We start from the raw sequence: 23770 nt of genomic DNA, 5'->3' as shown, positions 1-23770 counted from the left end.
ATAACTATAAATGGAGTATTTAAAAATCGTGAATCACTATATTGTACACCTGTAACTTATAATATTGTACAGCAAATGTACTTCAATAATAAAAAAAAATCATACTGTTAAAAAAAAAAATCTGGAAAGGAATTCTTAAAGAGGCTTAAGATACAAATAGAAGAGCTGTTAGAAAAAGAAAATTGTGTCTCTTGCAACATCTGTTTTTGAGATTACATGGCATCTAGTAATAGGTGTACTATTACCGCCTAGGCTATCTTTCTGGCACATGGACCCAGTTTTAAACAGCAGACTGAAGTTGAACCATTTGACAATATTGAAGTCTATAACCTAATGTGCGGTAAGTATACCTATATAACTTCAACAATCATATGTGAATTGAGTTTTAAAAATATGAATTTTGAAGCTGGTGATAAATTGAATCCCAGAAGTAGATGCTCTGTCCTAAGGAGATGGCAAGTAGAAAAGATGAGGTAGAATTATTTACTATTCAGAATTATTTAGCGGTAAATGTGAGTTCTTTTCGTTTTGTTTTGTTTTAGTAATGATAAACATTGGACCCTGGGAGACCAACTTTTCTGTTAGTTAGTTACTACATGAAAATTTAATTTAATAGAACTTAGATAAATAAAATTACACTTCCAACTTTTCAGAGCAGGGATAACACAGCAAAAAACAGAAGTATTTTCTTGTAATTACAGAGAGAAAGCTTCTGGAATAAAAGGATGGTAAAAAAGTCCTATTTGGATCGACACATTACACTCAATGTTAAAAAACCATAAAGAATTAGAGTTTTGGGGAATCTAACCTACCTTCCTGCCTATGTGCTCACCTCAGACCACACATCATTTAGCTAGGCAAGGCAATGAATTGAGTTGCAATTTCACCTTTAGCTATAGGAATCTGGGAACATAAGTAGCTCACGGTTGTCACTCTTAATCTTGCCACTGGCCTGTAGTAATTGAATGTAACTTAGAGACCAAAGAGTATCCACTTAAAAATAATGTGTTGTAGCATTAACTTAAATTCTTTGTTCCCAAGGCTGAGTTTGTGGTCAGGGCTACTGGCCCTTTCCAGGAAAAGTTTAAAAAGAACTAGTTAGGATTGCAGTTCTAGGAGAGATCTCTTTGGTAGTCCTCAGCAGGAGCCACTTACAAGGCTATGTTTGTGCAATATTTGTATGTTCTGTTTTTATAGGAAAAACTATAACAAGTTCTCTAAATTTTAAGCAAAATTCACTAGTTTAATACTTTAAAAGTATCTGTACTTATTTTCCTATAATTAAATAAATATACTACAAGTAAGATTGTAAATTATTTAAGTTCTTTAAACTTGTTTTTACTAAAAGTATAGCTTTTTTATGCTAGAAAACCATGACATGCTTAAGGCACAAAGTGATCATTTAAGCAAAGATGCTTTTCTCTGGAGGAACAGAAACAGTTCATAAACATTCCTGTGGCTCATTTACAGCAACTGTTCCTATTTTCTAGAAAGACTAGGTATGGAAATTGGGAGGGGAGGGGGAAGCTGCTAAACTGAATGGTGTATGCAGCAGAATTTATTAAAGGAAGTGAACACTAAGTGTTTGTTTTCTCCCATCTTCTGCATAGATGTTGTTGCCTTCTAATTTAAAACTACTCTGAATTTAATTTTTAAACAGATCTTCTACACATTCAACCAGCACCAAACAATGGTACCCATGGTAGTTTAAACTATCTTCTGAAGGTGCCTTTTTATGAACCATCTCATGCAGAGGAAGTGTCAAAGCTTTCTGTTTGTGGCTTTACTGTTCCATTGCCCACAGATACTCTAGGATGTTCATGCCCCGGGCTACAAAATGTAAGTAATAACTTCATGTATCCATAAGAATGTAAAGGGGCAAACTCATCTATAACCAGAGTAGCTAACAACCAGGTTTGTGTCCTAGCTCAGATATCTACTAAGAGAATATGTGGTTTCTCTGAACCTTATCTGGAAATGAGAGGAACATTGTAAGATTAAGTATGTGAATATGTTTTGTAAACTGGAAAGCACTATTTGGCAATTGTTAACCCATGGTGAGCTAACTGTCCTTAATCGTTCAAAACAGTGGAATCCTGGGGCTCTCTTTGATTTCCCTCATAAACCATCTCTCTTACAGCTTAAGAATCAGATGGTCATACTCGGTTATTTCAGAGCAGAAATAGCTGGCGGGGGCAGGGACTGAGATGTGGCATCTGACACACCCACTAGGGTAGGTGCTTCGGAGGCTGCTCAGCAGGAAGCCTAGCATTTAAAGTGGGAGGTATCCTTTTGGGTAGTAGTGAAGAACCCTTTGATCAGAGGACGCTTGGAGGCTGGCTGATAAACAGTCGGCATTGGGAAGGTCTCTTTAGTGGATCAGATGCCCAGCTGAGTTCAGGAGCAGGATTTCAGATCCCAGGAGACTCTCAACCAGGTGAGATTCCAGCGCTAAGAGGGGTCTCCCAAAGGCAAGCAATCAGAACAGGAGCTCAGAATGCAAGGACCAAGCCCCGCTGTGAGAATTAAAGCACATGGGTGGGGCTGGGATATCGGAATGGAATCGGAGCCCACTATCCGTAGTCCATCAAGCTAAAACTAATGTCAAGGTACATTTGATGCCAAGTTCCAAGGGTTGTTGTAAAGCTAAATAAACACCAGCTGCCTCAGGTAAGAATTGTTTCTTAGAGCCAGGGGACATGGAAGACTTTCCATTCTCTGATCCTCAAAATAACATCATTTCACAGAAATAAATGCATAAGTAAATTACCAACCAAAAAAGATTTAAAGGGGCAAAAGTCTAAACTTCCCAGTAAAAATCAGATCCATCCTGAAGATCAGAGTAAAGGTGTGGGTTTCCTACTGCTCCAGATAACCTCAATGGAACCACTATTTAAAGTAATAATAATAAGTATTAACAAAGTGGGTGTTTTCTTCCCCACTTTAGAGATAAGGAGGGCTCCGAAAAGTTAAGTAAATTGTCCAATGTCACAGAAGCTTGGTCTATGTGACTGAAAACCCCAAGTTCTTCTCTGTAAGGAAGGTCCCTTCCTGCTCAGATTGTGGTCCCAGGATCAGCATCTGCATCAATTGCAAGCTCGTTGGAGATCCAGAATCACAGGCCCCAGTGAGCTTGGGCTTACACTGAATCAGAATGTACGTTTTAGCAAGACTCTCAAGGGAGTTGCGTGTGTTTGTGTGTGTGTGTGTGTGTGTATATATATATATATATATATTAAAGCTTCAGAAACCCTGGGATGTTGTCATCCAAGCTTAGTAGTTGATTCCAGCTATGGTCAGAATGATATGCCCCATTATCAATTAAATCTTTGCATACTCCCACACAAAAAATGTATTCCTGGGAGTAGCAATGTCTCTATATTTCTGAGTTAGTGGCAGAACTGGAATTTAAACTCAAGTTAGTCTGGCTTTTTTGTTCCATAGTAAGACATTCATGTGACTACTGCAGAAATAATCTCGATCACCTTTTAAAACATGTGTTGTTACTATGATTCACTTTCTCCCCATCTCCCACATTATCTTGCAGAATGCTGACCTTGAACGCGTGAATCAAATGCTAAATCTCACCCAAGGTGAAAGTAAGTCAATAGAAAGCGTGTTAAGTCTTCGATGTTTAGACCTAACAAAATACCATATTGCCTTTTGAAGGTTCTCCAAAATAAGCTTACAGGTCCTTTTGAACATAAAGATTTTCTTGCCAATATACAAGAGGGAAAAATACCCCAGATCTAATAACAACAGTAGCAGCATGGAATAGTTATGATGGTCCCAAGCACACAACAATTCCTTGAAATGGTGGTGCGTTGTCTACAGTTCCCTATTCACTTTTTTAGATGTGAAGAGACAAACTGCCTGGGTTTAAGTCCTCTGTCTACTGTTTCCCCTCTGTGTAACCTGGGCCAAATTACTTAACCTCTCTGTGGCTCAGTCTCTTCATTTGTAATAATGGTACTCACCTCACGTAATTGAAAAGATTAAAAGAGTTAATCCATGACATGTACACACTGCTATATTTAAAATAGATAACCAACAAGAACCTACTGTATAGCACAGGAAATGCTACTCAGTATTCTGTAATAACCTAAATGGGAAAAGAATTTGCAAAAGAATAGATACATGAATATATGTATAACTGAATCACTTTGCTGTACACCTGAAACTAACACAACATTGTTAATCAACTATGCTCTGACATGAAATAAAAATTTTAAAAAAAGAGCTAACCCATGGAAAGAATGTAGAACAGTGTCTGCCCTGGAGTAATATTATTATTACCTGTTATCCCTTTTATTTTTTTACTTTAAAAAATTTTTAACTGAAGTATAATTGACGTATAACATTATATTAGTTTCAAGTGTACAATATAATGATTCAGTATTTGTATATATTGCAAAATGACCACCACAATAAGTCTAGTTAATATCTGTCCCCATACATAGTTATAAAATTTTTTTTTTCTTGTGATGAGGATTTTTAAGATTTACTCTCTTAGTGACTTTCAAATGTGCAATACTGTGTTATTAACTACAATCAACCTGTTATCTTTCAAGTATTCTTGTATTGAACTCTCTAGGCCTGTTTCATCATTGTAAAATGGAAATACCTACTTTTAGAGTTGTTAGGAAGACTAAATGAGTTAACATATGTGTGTACTTAGAATGGTGCCTGGCACACAGTAAGAGTTCAGTAAATACGTCGGCTGTTTTGACAATCTTCTTATAATCTACTGAGTGTTATTCCATGGCATGAATACCCTGCACGTTTTTTAACCATCAGTAATTGGTGGAATTTAGACTAATGGCAGACAATTAAAAATGAATAAATACAGTAGGCATACTTTTAATAAAATTCCAATTTCTTTCCTAGGACAATTACTAAAGTAAGTCATCTTTGTTATAAAGTATGTGCTTTTGATTTTAAGGTTTTATCTCTTCAGATATGTCTTGTGAACTGTTAGCTGTTTAGCTAAATAATTTATCTAAGCCTTAGTTTTATAATTTTTAGAATGCAATAATAACACCTACCTCATAGGGTTGTTGTAAGACTTTAAAGAGGTTAAATATGTAAAATAGTTATCAGAGTACCTGGAAAATAATAATCCATCAGAGATGGGTAGTTACTATACACAGAAACATTTGCTAATTTTCACAAACATTTTTATTTTATGTTATTTTTATTTTAGTAACAACAACAAAGAAACTAAACTTGCCATTTGGAAGGCCCAGGATTATACAGAAGAACAAGGAACACTGTCTTCTTTATCACAGGGAATATATCAGTGGATTTGACAAAACTAGCAGGATGCCCCTTTGGAGTTCATATACAGTCCCTAAACCGGTAAGTTCCTGTGTCCATTGATTCACGCAGGCTGGAAAGAAATTGTAGTTCTTTACTATACTAAAAGTTGAATTTTGATTTGCAGTAGAGATCCCAAAGGGAGCTCAACGGGCCTGTGGCTTCTATTGATAAGACAATGTCCCAGGTTTTACTTACAAGTACTTGTAGGTGCTACATGGGTGCAAAAGAGGAATACATTGTGTTTTGCCTGGAGAAAGCAGAGTGTTTACAGGCCAACTGACTAATTGGTATGGCAGGTAGAAAAAAAGATTTCAAAGAGAAGCAACAGGAAGTACAGAGGCACACATTTCATTTGGTATTTCCCAAGTATATGGTGGGTGCACCTAAAAGGTGATGGTAACTAAGTTATAAAGGGTTTTGTTATTTATTTGATTACTTTAAAATACTATACTATCTGCTGTGTACCGTGGTAGGCACAGTAAACACAATGTGAATAAGAGGTAATCCTTCCCTAAAGGATCTAGCACTCTAAGAAGCCAGGCTAGCCTTACATGTATAGGTGTCCTATGTTACAGGTCTCTGCAGATTGAGGTTGAGAATCCAATTGTTTAAATCCTCTTACCTCTTTCACTATCTGGCAAACTCCTTTTCAATTAATGTCACCGGGACAATTGGCTACCATAAGAAAAAGAAATATTCGATCCCTACTTCACACCACATACAAAATTAAATTGATGGTGAATTTATAGACCTAAATGTGAACAGCAAATCCATATTTTCCTTTGTGTATATCTTTATGACCTCAGGATAGGGAAGGATTTCTTAGGACACAGAACAACAACAAAAACAAAAATTACATAGAGGAAATTGATTAATTTACTACATTAACATTAATGTGTGACAAAAGAAATGAAGTTATGGGTGGGACAATATATTTGCACTGCATATGAGAAACAAGTGATGAGTATACAGTATACTAATTAGGATCCAGAATGGCTAGTAAATTTCTACCAATAAACAAGAGAATGGCAAGCATCTTAGTTAATAAATGGGCAAAGGATATGAACCAAACAGTTGAAACTTATTAGCAATCAGGGAAATGTAAATTAAAGCAAAAATCAAAGTCTGCCAAAAATCAGCCCAAACATTCCTTCATGGCAGGAATTTTTTTTTTTTTTTAACATCTTTATTGGAGTATAATTGCTTTACAATGGTGTGTTAGTTTCTGCTTTATAACAAAGTGAATCAGTTATACATATGCATATGTTCCCATATCTCTTCCCTCTTGCGTCTCCCTCCCTCCCACCCTCCCTATCCCACCCCTCTAGGTGGTCACAAACCACCGAGCTGAATGGTTTTATTTAATGTATTCCCCAGCACAATACCGCTGCCCAGTAAATGGTTATTGAGTGAATGCGTTAGATAAATTAATCCCAACCATTATTTTTAAAGAACTAAAGATGAAGCAGTACTTCCAACCAGAAGGGTAAATAAATATTCAGGAAGCTGTTTTTGTAGAGAAAATCTTAGTATTTTAGATACAAAGATTCTGATGACAAACCCCTACCTATTACTGTTCTTGTTAAGGGTACAGATCTTCCATCTCTTTTTATGGAAAGGAAATGATTGGTTGTATCTAGTTTATTTACTCTTCTTGTTCCAATTCAAGATTTCTGGAATAAGCATATTTTCCCACTACTAATTATGGCTTTATGTGTTCTGAAAGTCAACTCTCCTGCTGACAATGGTTTAATTGTGGTCAGTGGTAGGAGAGCACTAATGTTGTTTTCCAATGTGGGCAAATATTTACAAAGTTACCTGAGTTCATATGTATGGTTAATGGCAACATCACTTTCTTAATATGCACAGTGTTCAGTTGTCTGTGATTTTCTTCAACATGCTATGAAGCATACTATGAAACAATAATATGAAGTTATTTATTCCTTAACATAATTTCTATTTTGTTTTTGATTTTGAGAGGGGCAGTATATTCAAGGCCAGTTTTATTATTCTATTCTCTATTTTGAAAAGTCCAGGTACCAGGGATTCTGTGGAGTTAAGGGGAATGTTTATGTTTTTAATACTTTCCCCTGCTGTCTTGCATTCCTGAATTTATATGAGCTTTAGCGGAAACCAAAGGCAGAGAGATTTCAAGTGGGCTCAGACTAAGAGTTTAGTACAATTCTTTTTTTGTTATTGTTTTAAAACTAGCTTCTTTGTTACCCAAAGTTCCTGTCCTTTCACAGATCCCACAGAACTACTTGTGTATTTCTCTGTCCATGTGAGAGGATGGAATTCTAGCAATTTTCTGCTTTCTAATTCAGAAATTACTCTGTTAGTATGTCGTGGTTCAAGAAAATTACATACAAGGATGTTTTGAGATTCACATAGAAATGTTGTAAATCAGCTCTGTGTTTGAAAAATCAGACTTTAAATAAGCACTTTTTGGAGCATGGACCCAATTGGCTTGTGTCTTTAAGTTTTACGGAACTTTTGTTTTTCTGTGGTTTTGGTGGGTTTTCTAATTGTTGTTGTTGTTATTATCTCAGAAGAGTTTGGGGGAAGTAGTTGTGATTTGAAATCACGGTCCTACAGCAATTGCTTCAAAACCATTAAGGTTGATCAGACTGTATAAGGATTTTGCTTCTGGCCCTCCTCAGTAGGAAGATGAGAATTGTTTTTTCTGTTGCTAGGTGGAAAATTAAAAATAATACCAAGAATTACAATTATTTAGCATATCTAATTCAGAAATTGAGTATGAAGTCGAAGGGCTTTTTCAGAGAAGAAAATCTAGTACACTTTGAAAAATCTCTCCCTCTCTCTCTATATATACATATGTATATATTGCCCATAACTAAATTTTTACAAAGTCTTTTTTGTTTCTAAAGATTGTTAGCACTGATATTGTAAATTATGACCCAAATGTGTTTTCTGAGTCTTTAAAAACTAGGGACATTATTGTGTATTGCAAAAGGTTTTTTTTGTTTTTTGAACTATAAGAAATATTTTTCCCTACAGAAAAAAATCACGACCAGAAAAATAATTTAAACGTGTGCATAATTATTATCCTTACCATAAGGCAAGATCACAATTATCCAATCTTCAAATAAATACGTTTTAGCTTTGACATTCAGTCTACAGATAAGGAGAGTCTATATAACTTCAATAAAAATAGTTTTATCCCTTGTTTAAGTTCTATTTTGTCTCCATGCCAGACTAGAAATGAAAGTATCTCACTTTCCTGTCTGTGCTTATCATCTACTTCCCTTGAAGAATTTTGAGAGCTAGAGTTCAGATTTCATCTGAGTGTCTGAATTCTATTTATTGTTTTCCTGACTTTCTATCCCCTGGCTTAAAAAACTCTAAGGAACTCTGAACAGATGGAAGGATGAAACTATTTGTGTGTGTGTGTGTATGTGTGTGTGTGTGTGTGTCTGTGTCTGTGTCTGTGTCTGTGTGTGTCTGTGCGTGTATCTGTGTCTGTAGGGGAGTAGTGGGGTGGTAAGGTGGTAGTTCACTATGCCTTTTCTCAAGAGCCCAAGATTCAGAAATGATGTGACTAGACCTCCCCTCCATCCTTCTAGAGAGCTGCCTACTGCCTGATCTCACCTTTATAAAGGAGGCCATACCCTGTCTTTCCCAGTCTTGATGTACTTATATTTGGGGGTTCAAGTTTGATATATAAGAAACACATCTAAGATTTTCAGTTAGCAGAAAACGTGTAACTTTTTTTAGTACTTTCTGACTAAAGCCATCCTGGTCATTTTCTCCCAACCCAAAGTCTATGCCACTTTGAGAAAACAGTAAACATTTTGCCCAACTGAATTGTTTGAGCACAACTTCCATAGCTGCAGGCTCATTAAAATTACAATAAACTTCCCTCCTTAAGAGTTTTATAATTTTAACTATTGAATATAGGCATTTCACTTTCCTTATATTATGGAAAATGCATCAATGGCTACATTCATGTATTATATATTTCTTCAAGTAAAATGGTGTGTGGTAGGAAACATCAACTCACAATATTCTGGGTGTCTATAGGGCTGACTGGGTCAGCTGTCAATCTCCCTAGTTCTCCCACTTTGCATCGTCTCTATGTGCCCCTATACACCAAGTGAAGAAACCTGGTCATTCAGAATTGTTCGCTATCTGTTTTTGAAAGAATATAAACAAATGTTTTTAGCTTTCTAGTATCTGCACCAGAAGGAGAATGAAATAAATGGTGGGAGCGGATACACTGCATCTAATACTAATATCTTCATATTTCTTGGTCTACTCCTTGTTTTGGTGACTATATCACTGAGGAGCTTCCTAAGAAAGGAAGAAGAGAAGATACATATTTGAGACTTTGTGCATCTCAAAATGTTTTTATTCTATCTATATGCTTAATTGATGGCTTAGCTTTAGAATTTTAGAAACAGTTTTTCTTCAAAATTAATAGGACATTAGACTTCTAATGTGTTTATATGTGCCTTCCCTTTTTCCATCTCTTGTCTTTAATTCACTTTTTGAGAAATATCTGCAATTTCATCTTCTAGAGCTTATTGAAAATTTTATTTCTGCTGTCATATTTTTTTTTTTTTGCTGTCATATTTTTTTTTTTTTTTTTGCTGTCATATTTTTAAATCCCAAGAGCTCTTTCTGTTATCTCTTTCCTTTTTAAATGCTTTCTGCTCTTTCTCTATGGATGCCATACATACTCTCATCTCTCTGAGAAGTGAGTTTTCTTCTGCTGTCTGTATTGTCTCTTTTTCTTCTTCGTTCCTCTCCCCAACCCCAATGCATATCTGGTGGTCCTTGGCTGTCAGCTCATATTTTAAGGGCGAGGCACTAAGCTACAGGGCTGAGTTTGCCAGCTGATAGGCTTCATTATATGTTAATCAGGAGGAGAACCAGACATTTTGTTGGGGACTGCCAATTGTATCTCGTTTTCTTTTCAGGCTGGTTTGTTTTTCAAAGAAAGGACACTTCTCATGTGAACCAACATACACGGGGGTGATGAGACTGGAGGGAATCTTACCATTCAGTACATAGATTTTAAAATTTAATTCCATTGCTTTCATCTGCTTTCCAGGGTGCCTTGTGTCCTTTAGTCTGGTTGTCTCTTTGGATCAACCTCCCCAGTGAGTAAAGCCTCTGTCTGGCCTCTTTTACAGACTTTCAGCCTATCCTCTTCTTTCCAACTTTACATACATCCCCTGTCTTTAGGAGACTCCAAGTTCTACACTTCTGGTGTTCTACAGAAGGAATCAGTTTCTTTGGGCTTTTCCCAACCAGAGGCTCTTTGTTATCAGTGTTTACTGGTTTACCAAGTCAAGGTTACAGTAGTAAACAGATATGCTTATCTGACTTCCAGTTTCTGAAAATTTCTTATCATCTCTTATGTGCCTTCATCATTACTGTTCTTTTAATGGGATTTCAGAGGGGAGCAGAGATAAATGTTTGTGTACAATCAAGTTGAGAAATTTATGCCACTGCTGTATAGTGTTTTCCAACCGGTGTGTTGCCGCATGTTAGGGGTACATCCTCTGCTTGTGTTTCCCCTCATCTTCATCTCCCTCCTGTCCTATATCTCATCATGGGGCTCTCCTGCCTATGAATGTAGCACACAGTGTATGTTGCCTTTTCCTTTGTGAATTGATCTTGTACATTTTATTTATTTATTTTTTCCCCAGCTTTATTGAGATATAACTGACATATAACATTGTGTAAGTTTACAACGTGTACAATGTGATGATTTGATATATGCATATATTATAAAATAATTACCACATATGTTTTAGACACCATAGCTAATTTTTGCTTTTAGCACAATATAGTGAATAGAGGAAGAACATTCTAATTTAATTTAAACTTCTTTTTTATAAATTATAAAATAATTTTTTAAGAAATATATATGTTGTGGGCAGTAGAGGGCATATAAATCAAAATTTCTGAAAAAATTAAATAAATAGCAAAATGTTTACATACTCATAATTATATGCTCATCAAAATATGATTATGTAATACTGTATTACCTTAAGTACTTAGGCAGCGCATTTATAGATGCCTGCTAGTAAATGAATTACCATATTAGTCTTTAAAGTTGCAAAGAAAATTGTAAAAAATATATTCCTATATTTCAAGATGAATAAAGCATAGCTACAAATTTATTAAAGTCCCCAAATAAGTAAATTTATACAGCTTCTTTGAGTTAATCTTAGGTTAATTAGAAGTTCTTGCTCAACTGAAGAATATTATCCTTAAGTCATATCTGTATTTTAAAAATAGTTTATATTTTATTTTCAATTTTTATTTGCAAGCACAGTATATATCACCACCTAAAGTTAGATCCTGAAATGGATTTGGGTTTTTAGCAGTAGCTCCCATTATCCCTCTGCACTCAATTCAGGTTTTAACCTGCAAATATTCCTTTCCAAGGTGTATTTGACTTGCCCTTCCCGTGTCCCTAACCAGAAGGGAACCACAGAAGAAAACATTGCTGAAGACATCCATTTCCATTGCTTGCGTAGACCTGATTCACTAAGAAAATAAGAAAAGGTTAAATGAAAAACATTCTAGGGAAGTTACAAACCAAGTAAGGCGATGGGTGAGCCACAATGTGGGCGTCATTTTTTTTTTTTTCTTTTCTCTCTTTCAACAGGGAGACACATCGCCTCTTCCTCCCACTGTCCCAGACTGTCTGCGGGCTGATGTCAGGGTTGCTCCTTCTGAGAGCCAAAATTTTTCCTTCTGTTTAGCAGACAAGAATATCACCCACGGCTTCCTCTATCCTCCTGGTTTGTATAACTCTTTTTTAGAGCAGCAGCTTAGAAAGCCCTCATCAGCTGGATGTGGGCATGTGCCCTAAACATATGCTCCCCACCAAAACTACCTGCTTGGGCTAAACTAGCTGCCCAGGAGGCTTCCAGTGGTTGTGGGCTGGCCTGGAGCAGTGCAACAGCTATAATAAAGACTAATAAATTTTGCACTGGGAACCACATATCAGCTTTAATCTGGCCCAGATGTTCAGAGAGTTCGACAGGTTTAAGTTTAATTTTAAAACTGAAGATTCTTTGGAGAGGGACACAAGCGTCTAAAAAAACTTTTTTTTTTCTTTTCTTTTTTTTTTTTTCTGGTGACTGGCCAAGCTAAGGCTTGCCTTGAGAATGCAGCTGTGCCTGTGAAGACAAATCAGGCTGGAATTTGGGCCTCTCGCTCAGGCTGTATATCCAACAGCTTTATGTGGATTAAGCAGCTGAATGAACTTGAAATATTTTTTCAGAAAGCTTCTCTCTTGGGAACATGCAAAAGCCAATGTGATTTTTCTAAAACCCAAATCTCTTCTCTGTTCAGCAGGGATTGTCATTTCCTTGATTTACTCATGAGATTTTCAACAATTTCAGCTTCTGAGAATGGGTTTTCTCCAGATATTTGGCTTCATTTTTCTGGAGGCCATGACCAAAGAGGTCAATTTAGAGATTTATAATTTAGAGGTTCTGAGATTTATAGTGGGGAAAAAAGGCCTAGTGAAAGCAAGTAGCACATCAATGTAAAATTCCTGACAGAGAATTAGGATAATAAACTGATATATCTTGTTACAATATCTAGAGACAATTAGAGCGCCACCAAATTTATGTAAACCCTAGGATAAACCTTAAATAGTTGCAACATTTTATTAATAAAAAATTTTAAATTGGCATTATAAAATTGTATCTGTTAAGCCCTAAGATATTGGTTGATTTATAAATGTTTGTCTTGACAAGGAAATGAAATGAAAAACTAAACAGCTTGTCTCAAAAAATATTAAGGATTGAACAAAACCACCTTCTAACTCTCCATTACAAATTGTTAGCATTTCCATTATAAGCAAATTCTTATGTTTCCTGAAAAGAAGATAATGTTATGTTCATTGACTTTACAACTTTCAAAGTTTAGTTTAAAAAAGTAGAAAAGGCTTGTAGAGGATCTGGGGACCGTGAGCAGCTGTGAAATCTTAAAGAAAAAAGGAAAAAAATCTTGCTTCTCCTTGCCTTTTGCTTCCCATGCATTGGCCTTTCATTTGAGTATTAGTTAAGGTAGCCAAGGGTAGTTTAAATATAAAAAACATTATAATAAACAGTCATAGGCTTGCAGCAGTTTAAATCCTCACAATATTTCAGTGAGAGAGAGGCCATGAGACAAATGAAGTACAGAGGGACATAGCGCTTTGCCCAAGTGGGTCAGCTGGTGGGCAGTGGAGCTGGGATTTGAACCCGGGCGGTCTGGTTCCAGTGCATACAGGCTCAGCACACGCTCCTCTAGATGGCAAGTCCATGTGTCTTCAAAGCCAACCATTGATGGTGCTGTCAGCAGTCGTCACTGAGTTAAAACCCACTTTCTCAAGAAAATTTTACTTTGGAAGTGTTATTTATCATAGCATTATTATTTTATGTATATTCAATAACAATGCTTTCCTGTCAGTATTATATTTGTCTTCTAGAGACTGCTGTAACAAATTAACCACAAACTTGGTGGCTTAAAACAACAGAGGTTTATTCTCTCAAAGTTCTAGAGGCCAGAAGTCTGAAATCAGGGTGTTGACAGGGCCACGCTCCCTTTGCAAGAGAGAATCTAGGGTAGAATCCTTCTTTACCTCTTCCAGCATCTGGGGGCTCCAGGTGTTGCTTGGCTTGTAGCTGCATCACTCCAGTCTCTGCCTCCATCTTCACATAGCTTTCTCCCCTGAGTCTCTCCTCTTCTCAATCCTCCTCCTCCTTATAGGGACACCAGTCACTGGATTTAGAACCCACCCTAAATCCAGGATAATCTCATCTTGAACTTTTAATGACATCTGCAAAGACACTATTTTCCTACCTATCACATTCAGAGGTAATGGGGGGTTAGGACATGGACCTATCTTCTTGAGGGTCACCAGCCCACTATAGGTATCAATCAAATGCATAAAACTGCCTGCATTATTGATGACTTCCACTGGAGAGTGCTTTGTATCTCTGTGTTTTGTGTGTTAATAAATTTACATTGGTATGTAATACTAATGGGCCTATTATGTAGAATGTCATACTTTCTCTTATAGCTAGATTTAATAAAATTCATTTGTTTTGCAGCAAACAATAGAACTTCTGATAGTCAATATGATGCTTTAATTACAAGTAATTTGGTCCCTATGTATGAAGCATTCAAAAGTAAGTATATACTTAGATTGTTAATTTTAAAATACCCAAGTGACTCCTTGAACTTCTAAACTAAACACATCTTTTATTGCAATTTGTTCCTGTTACCAGTCATTTTGTTCTAATTTTTTGTTTTGGCCGCACCTTGTGGCATGCGGGATATTAGTTCCCCGACCAGGGATTGAACCCGCGCCCCCTGCAGTGGAAGCATGGAGTCTTAACCACTGGACTGCCAGAGAAGTCCCTGTTCTAATGTTTTAAATATTGAAACAGGAAGGATGTCTAATGTAAATTCTTTCCAACTTACTTCAACTTTGGGTGACTTGTTGCTAGAATTTTGATAATTTTTTAATCCTAATTTTAGAGCTAACCACAAAAGAAAATTTTACTGATACTCACCATAAGTAAATGAAAAGTGTTTGTCCTTAGAGTCACAATTAATAAGGCAGTATGTGTGTTCTGACCATTTTTTAATACAGTCCCCAAAGCAGCTCAGCCCTAGGGAAGCATTTGGAGACATATTTAACTGTCATTCCGAGACTGTAACTACATCAACAACAAAAAGCTATCATGAATGTGGCTGTTTATTTTTGTCGCATGGATTATTTTGCAGTATTACTCAATGACCACTGACAAGTATTAAAGCAGAATTGGATGCTATTTAAATGGACCTGTTTATAATAGAAAATATTTCCATGTTCAATAGAGGCAGACATTTTTAACGCTTTATTCTTTTATTTTTAGCAATGTGGGATTACTTCCATAGTGTTCTTCTTGTAAAACATGCCATGGAAAGAAATGGAGTGAATGTGGTTAGTGGACCAATATTTGATTATAATTACGATGGTCATTTTGATGCTCCAGATGAAATTACAGAGTAAGTAATTTGAAACCAAATGGACTTTTGATTTGGCAGTAGGGTATCATAAGGGGAAACCTCAATATTTAAAATTAAAGCTCAGTATTCTAAACATTACATAACATATTTATATAGAGATGCAATTGTTGACTATTTTCAACTAGTCTATCTAAATATTTAGCAAAAATTTTCTATGGCAAAGATTTAAACTAATAGGCAAAGAAAAAAATGTCCAGGAGTAGTTTAGCAAAATTTTTATTTGGAAAATTTCTAAACTAATGTGAAAGGGAAAACGTGGTTTTGTCAAGGTTAAGGAGGTACGGAAGACTCACTGTGCTATCAGTAAATAGAGAACCAGTTCAGCAATAAATAAAAAAAATCAAGAAGTGACTATTCAAAATACTGCCCAATATTTTGGATAGTGGATGATTCATAAAAGTATCTCCCAGGAGATAGTGTAGGCTTCCTATAGAAAACTAGTCCTACTAAACTGTACATCTTTGTACTAAACCTGGTCATACATGTTGCTAAGAATTACTTTTGAAGCCAGCACACAGGAATAGAGAGTTTTAGAAGTGTCATCCATGATTTCTCTTTATTATCAAAATGGGCAGTACTAAACTATTGTACTGTCTAAGCCTAGATTATGTAAAGCAATGATTTCTACTTATACCTTCTGATAAGATAACATTCATGATCACTGTGTGTGGCCTTAAATTTTGTTTGCCTTGTCCTTATTTCGATGTTTATTGATCCTGTCTTTCACCATTTAATAATCCTAGCAAACAATTTGATAGCACTTTACTCCATGCTAGGTATGCTTCTAAGAATGTACAGATACTTTATTTAATCTGAAAAACATCCACATGTTAGATTCCATTAGTTCCCATTTAGAAAAGGAAACTGAGGCACAGAGAGGTTAACTAACTTGTCTAAGTTCCAAAACTAAGTAGTAAAGCCAGAACCCAGACAGTCTAGCTCTGATTCTAAATCACAGTAATACATTACTACTTCTACCAGTTCATTTTCCTTTTAGTGGACTCATACTAATAGCTTACCTTTATTTTGCACTTGAAACTTTTAAAAGCACTTTCACGTTTGTTATCTGAGACTAAAGGACTGTCATATCAGTTGTATGGATTTGTCCCCGTCTATGCTGCGAAGTTGGTAGCATAGGAAAACCTCCATGTTAAAGTTGAGGAAACTTAGAAAGTCTTAGACTATTAGAGGATTAGTACACATCCAAACGTCTAGTAGAAGTGCGCAGCTAGAGTTGAAATCCCAGCTCCTTCATTTCCAGCCCCTGCTCTATTAGGAAACGTCACTGTGATGTATAAGTCAACAAAGCTGGGAGGCAGAATACCATGCTCTGCTTTTCATTGTATGTTAATATTTTCCCATGATGTTAAAATGACCAGGCTTGGACTTCTATAAATCTTGATTCAGGCTCATTAAGGTTTAAAAATGTGTGGTAAGATTTTGTATTTTCTATTTATTTACTTTCTTTTACTATAATTTTACTTTGACATTTCTTTAAAAATATATAAAGACATTTCTAATCTTCAGAAGCAAAAGTATAATAGCATCAAATCTTTTCAATTATGTTTTTAGATATGTAGTCAACACCAGTGTTCCCATCCCAACACACTACTTCGTGGTGTTGACCAGTTGTAAAAATAAGAGCCAAACCCCCGACGCCTGCCCTGGGTGGTTGGACGTCTTACCCTTTGTCATCCCTCACCGACCTACCAACGTGGAGAGCTGTCCCGTGAGTATGCTCCTGGAGAGGCCCTGGGCCCTGAGAAAACGATTAGTCAGAGCTCATCTGGGCTTTCATAAAAGTGGCTCTGACTACAGTATATTTTTTAGGTGTTTCATGGGTTAGAGTTGTAGTAAATATGACCTCAGTTTTGAACTTTTCCTTAGACTGTTGATCTCTATGTAATTAATATCAACTTAAACATGTATATGCTTACATGAACATGTGTTTATATATGCATGTCATATATTTTATTTAGATATATTTTATTCACATTCACTAATAAGGAAAGGGGTTGTATCTTATTAGGCTTTTTATTCTGAATGCAAGCCTTAAGGTTCTGTCCCAAAGTTGGCACTAAATTAATGTTTCTTAAATGAATATGTAAATATAAAAATTCCATCAACTTGAAACATGAGGTCTGAAAATACATATATATATAGGGTGTATATATATGTGTATATATATTTACCTAAATACATATATATATTTACAAAATAAGTTAGTTCAAATAACATTCCTTTTTTAACATCATGTATTAGGCCACCTCAAAACCTTTTGGATCAAGGCAAATTATATGTAAATAGTTACTTCAACTTCATATGTGTTCTTTATAGAAAAACATATGTATTCTGGTAACTGGGTTTTACTGAAGTCATTCAGCTAATATATTGAATACCTATTAAGTAAACAGTATCATGATAGAAGCTTTTTCGAATGCACCAAGGAAGAATACATTGTCTCTGCCCTCAAGGAGTTCATATATAACTTTGATATATAAATGAGATACAGACACATAAATGGGCCAGTCGATCATATAAGAATTATTTTAAAAATTAGAAGTAAGAGACATTACAAAGTTGGGATTCGTTGTCAAATACTGTTGTAAGTATTTAGTGTTTCAAATTCAAAACACTTTTGGCTGGGATAACCAATAAAGGTTACATAAATTGAGGTGGGAGTAGGGCTGGGCCCTGAAGGATGGGCAGAATTTGAACAGATTGAAAGGATTAGGAAGACTCTTCTGTGGAGGAAATGAAGAAGGGAGGGACTTGGCAACTGGCTGGATGCAAGAGCCAAAGGAAAAGGGAGACTCAAAGCTGAATCAGAGATTTTAAATGCAGGTAATTAGGGGGAAACAAAGAGGGAAGTTAGGAATGAGAATTATTTTGGCAGGTAGGTAGGATAATTAAGTGTAGGCACACCTGGTTTGTAGAAATGGGCGTTCACATGGAAAATCCCATGGGCTAGTAGAGATGGAAATTAAAACTTAGGTTCTAAGCCAGGTTGGGATTCATCTCTATTTCAGGTGTTCAGCACATAACTGCCTTCACCATACTGTGTGCTATGGGCAATACACAGATAAATCAGATATGAATTCTAGCAAAAAAGGCTCATAGTCTATCATTTAGAAGCCTAGTAAAATAAAAGAAAGAAAAATAAGTGGCACAAAGTGGGACAGATAAAATGTAGTAGGATTTCAAAGGAAAAATACTTTCTGGTAAGGAAGGTGACATTCTAGCTGAGTCTTGAAGATAGGATTTGAACTTGAGTGTTGAATGGTTGCTTTCAGTGACTCAAGATGGATGGCAAAGTTTAGAGGCTAAGCAGTGGGTCACTCATAGTCCTAGAATGAGGAAGAGTTTCCAAACAAGAAGCTATCAGGAGATGTTGTGTAGTTAAATCTCTTCCTATTTGTCTTGTCAGAATTTTATTTAGTCAAGACAAGGGGAAGCCGTCCTTCTTCACTTCCTCTTCCAGTGGCAGACTTTGGTGACTGATACAGTGTGGTGCTCTTTTCCACTGAATCAGGAATAAATAGTTCTTTATCATAGAGGTTCTAGGTAGCCATTTTGGATTGGTTAGAATGGGTGCGAAAAGAAGAAATGATTTGCTATCCCTGGTCTAGGCCCTTATTGTCTTCTATCAGGACTTTTGAAAATGAATCTTAAGTAGTTTTACTATCTCCTGTCCTCCTCCCCTTCACCTCTGTATTTCACTATCAAGTTGCTCATCTTAAAATTTAGTTTTTCGTGATGACATCCGTTCTCATCCATTTGATTATCTATCTACCCTGAATAAAACTACAAAAATAAACAAACAAAAATCTCCCAGCCTGTACTTAAGGCTCTTCACCATTTACCATAAGTTGACTTTGCAGACCCAAGTTCCAGGCCAACTGAGCTTCTTGAAATTACTTGAACACCCCTTGATTTTCCCTACCTCCATGTTCTTGCTCATGCTCTTCTCTCTTCTAGAATGCCCTTCTTTTCCATCTGCTAAAAATTCCACCTACACTTCAAGGTAAAGTACAAATGGTATGAAGCTTTCCCTGAACATCCAATGTAGAGATGATCTCAAAATTAACAGGGCATCATCTCTATTGAATAAGACATGATCACTAATAAATTGGACATATGCCAAAATGTTAAGGAATTGGCAGTATAGTAATCAGGCTATGATATCTATAAAGATAACTATGAGGCATAATATGAGGAGTATGAAACAAACTTAAACCAAGCTATAATTATAAGAGAGATTGTGACATTAATAAGATGTGACTGTCAATTAGATATAGGGAGGGAAGAGAGGATGATAGAGCTAAAGGTGACTGAAAATTTAGGTGTGATTGGCCAGGAAATATATAAGACAATCAGTTGTTTTGGGAAGGATACATTTGCTGTTGGTGGTCTTCCGATTAAGAAACTAGTTGAATATCTAGGAGGGTATGTGAGAAGCAGTATAGAATAGAACTCAAATGCATGAGTTTTGGAGTTGGATATCTGGGTTCAGTTACTGATTTGGCCTCTTTGGGTAAACAACTGAGTGTCACTTTCTTCAAATGTATAAAAAATACACCCCCTCATGATGTTGTTTTGAAAATTAAATACGATATTTCATATAAACCCCTAAGAATTCTAAATAAATAGTAAGCAAATGGTAGCCATTATATAGAAATCACATTTTTTAAGGAATTACATTCTAAAGTCAACATAAAGTGAAATTGTTTACAGATAAAATCACCCAGAATCAAATCACCCATAAAGTACTGTACATACACAAGCTGTACCTTAATAAGTGCAATTCAGCCAACATTTCCACCAGCATTAGAACAGGTAATTGTGCTTTAAGCACCCAGTGAAATAGGCTTTCTTTAAGGGTCATGTTGTATGAAAATTCTGCACTTTTAAATATTCTAATCACTGAGTGGGGGGAAGGTACTCACACTATAAAATGTTTAAGGGAACAGATACCAGTTGTAGAAATGGTAGAGTCACAATTCCACCTCACACTTGAAGTAGGGAACTAGATTCTTATTTCCTTATATATTTTCTGTCTTCCTTTGTTCTTCCATCATTTCTTTCCTCCTCCTTTTTCTTTTTTTCCCTCAACTTTGTATTGCTGAATTCCTGTCAGATAAATGAGAACACTGCCATAACTCCAAGTGACTATCATTATTGTAACTTAGTATATATTGGAAATGCAATTGGGGGTACACAGTTGTACTGTAAATAGAATTAGGGGTAGACAATACAGGTATGGAACTTGGAAGAGAACAGAACTATAGAGATAGATTTGGTATTAAATCATGGGAGTGAAATAAAATTTCCAAAGGGAAGAAAATAGAGAGAAGAGGTCCAAAGATCAGATGGAGGGAAATGTCTATTCTTCCAGGATGGAAAAAACTAAAGTCAGCTGAGGAAACAGAAGGTGTCATCAAACAAGTAAGCAGAGCTATGGAGGACAAAGAAGGAACTTTCAGAAGCTTGGGGTAATAGCTAAGTGAAAGGTCTACAAAAATTCTACTCAGTTAGGTCATCCTTGACAAAATGGTTTCATTAGTGTGACGGCAGTGATAACGAGACTGTAAGTGAATAAGGAAGAGATTAAGGAGGTGGTTAGGGGAGAAAAGTACTGAAACTGGTATCGCCTCAAAAAACTAACAAATTGAGTTGTATTTTAGGGGTATACAATACTTCTATTTATGCAACAGGTCTAATACATATGTAATCAATCAATAAATTATATGTATATATAAATCTAAAAGCATATATTTAAATATGGCTCATAAAAACTCAGTATACACAAGGCTTTTATTCTCTTGGGATGCAGTGGTACAGCTAGAGCAGTTGTCTACAGCTGGCTTCTGTTCAGATTGGTTGGTGCTGGTGAACTATCTGATACGGAATAGCTTGAGTATCACCCCTGCCTAGTTATAATTATGTTGTACTTAAGATCATTTAAGTACACTTCATTTCATTTAAGATCATTAAGATCATTTCATTGCAGTTTTAAAAAAGTGAAGACTGTCAGGTGTTCCCTAAACATTCAGTTAGATGGATACCAAATAAGCTGGGAGAAAATAGAGTTATAAAAGCCAAGGGGGGGAAACTTTATGAAAAAAGTCATCAAAACTATTAAATGTTACTAAAATGTGAAATAGTGCAGGCAAGAAAAAAAGACTGAATTGGATTCCCATTAGAAATATGAGTTAATATTAGTACATCACATATTTATTTTAAAAAATAATAACTCACCTCATGAATCTCACATGGAGAAATACTTTAGAGGTTCGAAACAGTGATTTCGTCTTATACTTTCTCTGGCTCAAATAGTAGCTGCCTATTTTAATCTTGCATATTTAAAAAACAAGTGAACCAGTATGCTGAAGTCAACTGAAAGTCATTTAAGCAGACCCATCTAATTAAACAAACTTGTAAACTTTCTTACTTTTTAAAAATTTAACTGGAAATTTAGCAATATCATATGAATATCAGAAAATTAATAAATAAAGAATAAGGAATTTCACAGAAATCCATGGCTCTAAATTATTGCACTAACCTTTATATATACAGTATATATAGTATACAAAATTGTTTTTACTATACTATTTATTATACTATTTTTAACTATACTGTTTTTTATATGTAGTTAAAAACCTATTGAAAGTCAAATGGCCAAGAAATATCTGAAAAGATACTCAGTCAAACTCAGGGTAATAACACTTAAACAGGGATAAAGCACTATTTCACATCATGGTTTGGTAAGGATGTGGGGAAATGGGGATTATCCTCCATTGCCAATGGAACTATAAATTGGTATAAACACTTTGAGGAGTGCTAGGTTTAATATCTGGTAAAGTTAAAGTTACATGTACTCTATGACCCAGCAATTCCATTTCTATATCCTAGAAACTCATGTTCTTGAACACAGAAGACATGTGGTAATTTATCATGACACTATTATTTATAATGCCAAAAATACTAGCAATATGGCAATGAAAAAAATAAACTGTGCTACCACAAACCATAGCTAAAAACAAATGATTTAACTAGATCTAGATATTTCACTATGAATAGATTACAAACATAATATTGAATGAAAAAGTAATTATAGAATGCCACTTACATGATTTCTATAAATTTGAAAACATAAATCAATGCTATATATTGTATACTGATGTGCAGTAAAAGTGTAAAAACACAGACTGGATTCACACTGACTCATGGTAACGATTAACTCTGAGTAGAGGAATGTGGGGACTTAACTTCATCTTTAATGTCTCAGTTTTAAAAAAAATTTGTATCTGAAGTACATATAAAATTGGCTGTACTTTATGACTTTATGGCAGTCTGTATTTGTTATACTTTGTACTTTTTCTTTTTCTTTTAATATACAACAAAATTTAGCTGTATCAAATTAAGATTTAAGGCAATAAAAACCACAGGAACAAACACTGAATCATTATGTTGTACACTTAAAACTAATAGAATGCTGTTTATGTCAATTATACCTCAGTAAAATAAACAAAAACAAAAACAACAACAACCAAAAAAACACAAGAAAAAGGACAACTTCTAAGTAATAAAAGATCTTTCTGTTAATGAAAAATCATGCCCCAGGGAAAATAGTCTTTTGTTTTTCTTTTTCAGGAAAATAAACCAGAAGCTCTTTGGATTGAAGAAAGATTCAACGCACATGTTGCCCGGGTCCGTGATGTGGAACTTCTTACTGGGCTTGACTTTTATCAGGAAAAAGAACAGCCTGTCTCTGAAATTTTGCAGCTAAAGACATATTTGCCCACATTTGAAACCATTATTTAACTTAATATATAAAACAACTTTGGCAAACGGTAAATGATTTTTTCTGCAGAAGAATGTAAAACAAAGTTTTCTATTTTTCCTTAACTCCTCTAAAAGCCATGTTGTATAATTTTCATTATTCTCTTCTCTTTTTCATTTCAATAAAAACATATTATTTTAAAGGTACACTTTTTTTGCCAGAGATTGTGCTATGTTGTTCCTTCCTTATTATATTTATTATCTCTCTTATAATCCTGGGCTATATTTTTCTTCCCAGCATTATCTAAATAGAAGGGAGAGTAGGAGAAGTAGGTCTCCCTTTTGAATCAGTTCTACATCAGTTTTGTTATAAAACTTTTTATACTTGGCAATCAGGCAATATTTATTAAAATAAAAAGTACACATTACCTTTATTCAGTAATTTCATTTGTAAAAGTGCTGCCAACAGATATACTTTGCACAAATGCATGAAAATATCGTCTTTTACGAAGACCAGAAAATAACCTAAAAGACTTGTTGAGCAAATTATGGTGTTTATTTAAGCAAACAATGGAATGCGATTCCACTACTATAAAGAAAGAAGTTGATCTACATATTG

At 35.3% G+C, this 23770-nt stretch overlaps 1 protein-coding gene across 2 annotated transcripts in view; it reads left to right on the top strand.

Moving 5' to 3' along the window:
- Positions 1-23358, top strand: part of ENPP3 (ectonucleotide pyrophosphatase/phosphodiesterase 3) — an 89460-nt gene extending 66102 nt beyond the window's left edge. For both annotated transcript variants that reach the window (XM_068550798.1, XM_068550797.1), the window contains 9 exons: positions 253-340; positions 1661-1839; positions 3548-3599; positions 5204-5358; positions 11963-12098; positions 14406-14483; positions 15216-15348; positions 16942-17098; positions 23023-23358. In XM_068550798.1, coding sequence (XP_068406899.1) covers positions 253-340; positions 1661-1839; positions 3548-3599; positions 5204-5358; positions 11963-12098; positions 14406-14483; positions 15216-15348; positions 16942-17098; positions 23023-23193 — 1149 coding nt within the window. In that variant the 3' untranslated portion in view covers positions 23194-23358. The remainder of the gene's footprint in view (positions 1-252; positions 341-1660; positions 1840-3547; positions 3600-5203; positions 5359-11962; positions 12099-14405; positions 14484-15215; positions 15349-16941; positions 17099-23022) is intronic.
- Positions 23359-23770: the final 412 nt, after the last annotated feature.

The sequence above is a fragment of the Eschrichtius robustus genome, chromosome 9, assembly GCF_028021215.1.
Source record: "Eschrichtius robustus isolate mEscRob2 chromosome 9, mEscRob2.pri, whole genome shotgun sequence".
NCBI lineage: Eukaryota > Metazoa > Chordata > Mammalia > Artiodactyla > Eschrichtiidae > Eschrichtius > Eschrichtius robustus.
The sequence above is the reverse complement of the archived record's forward strand: the minus strand, read 5'-3'. Positions and strand labels throughout refer to the sequence as shown.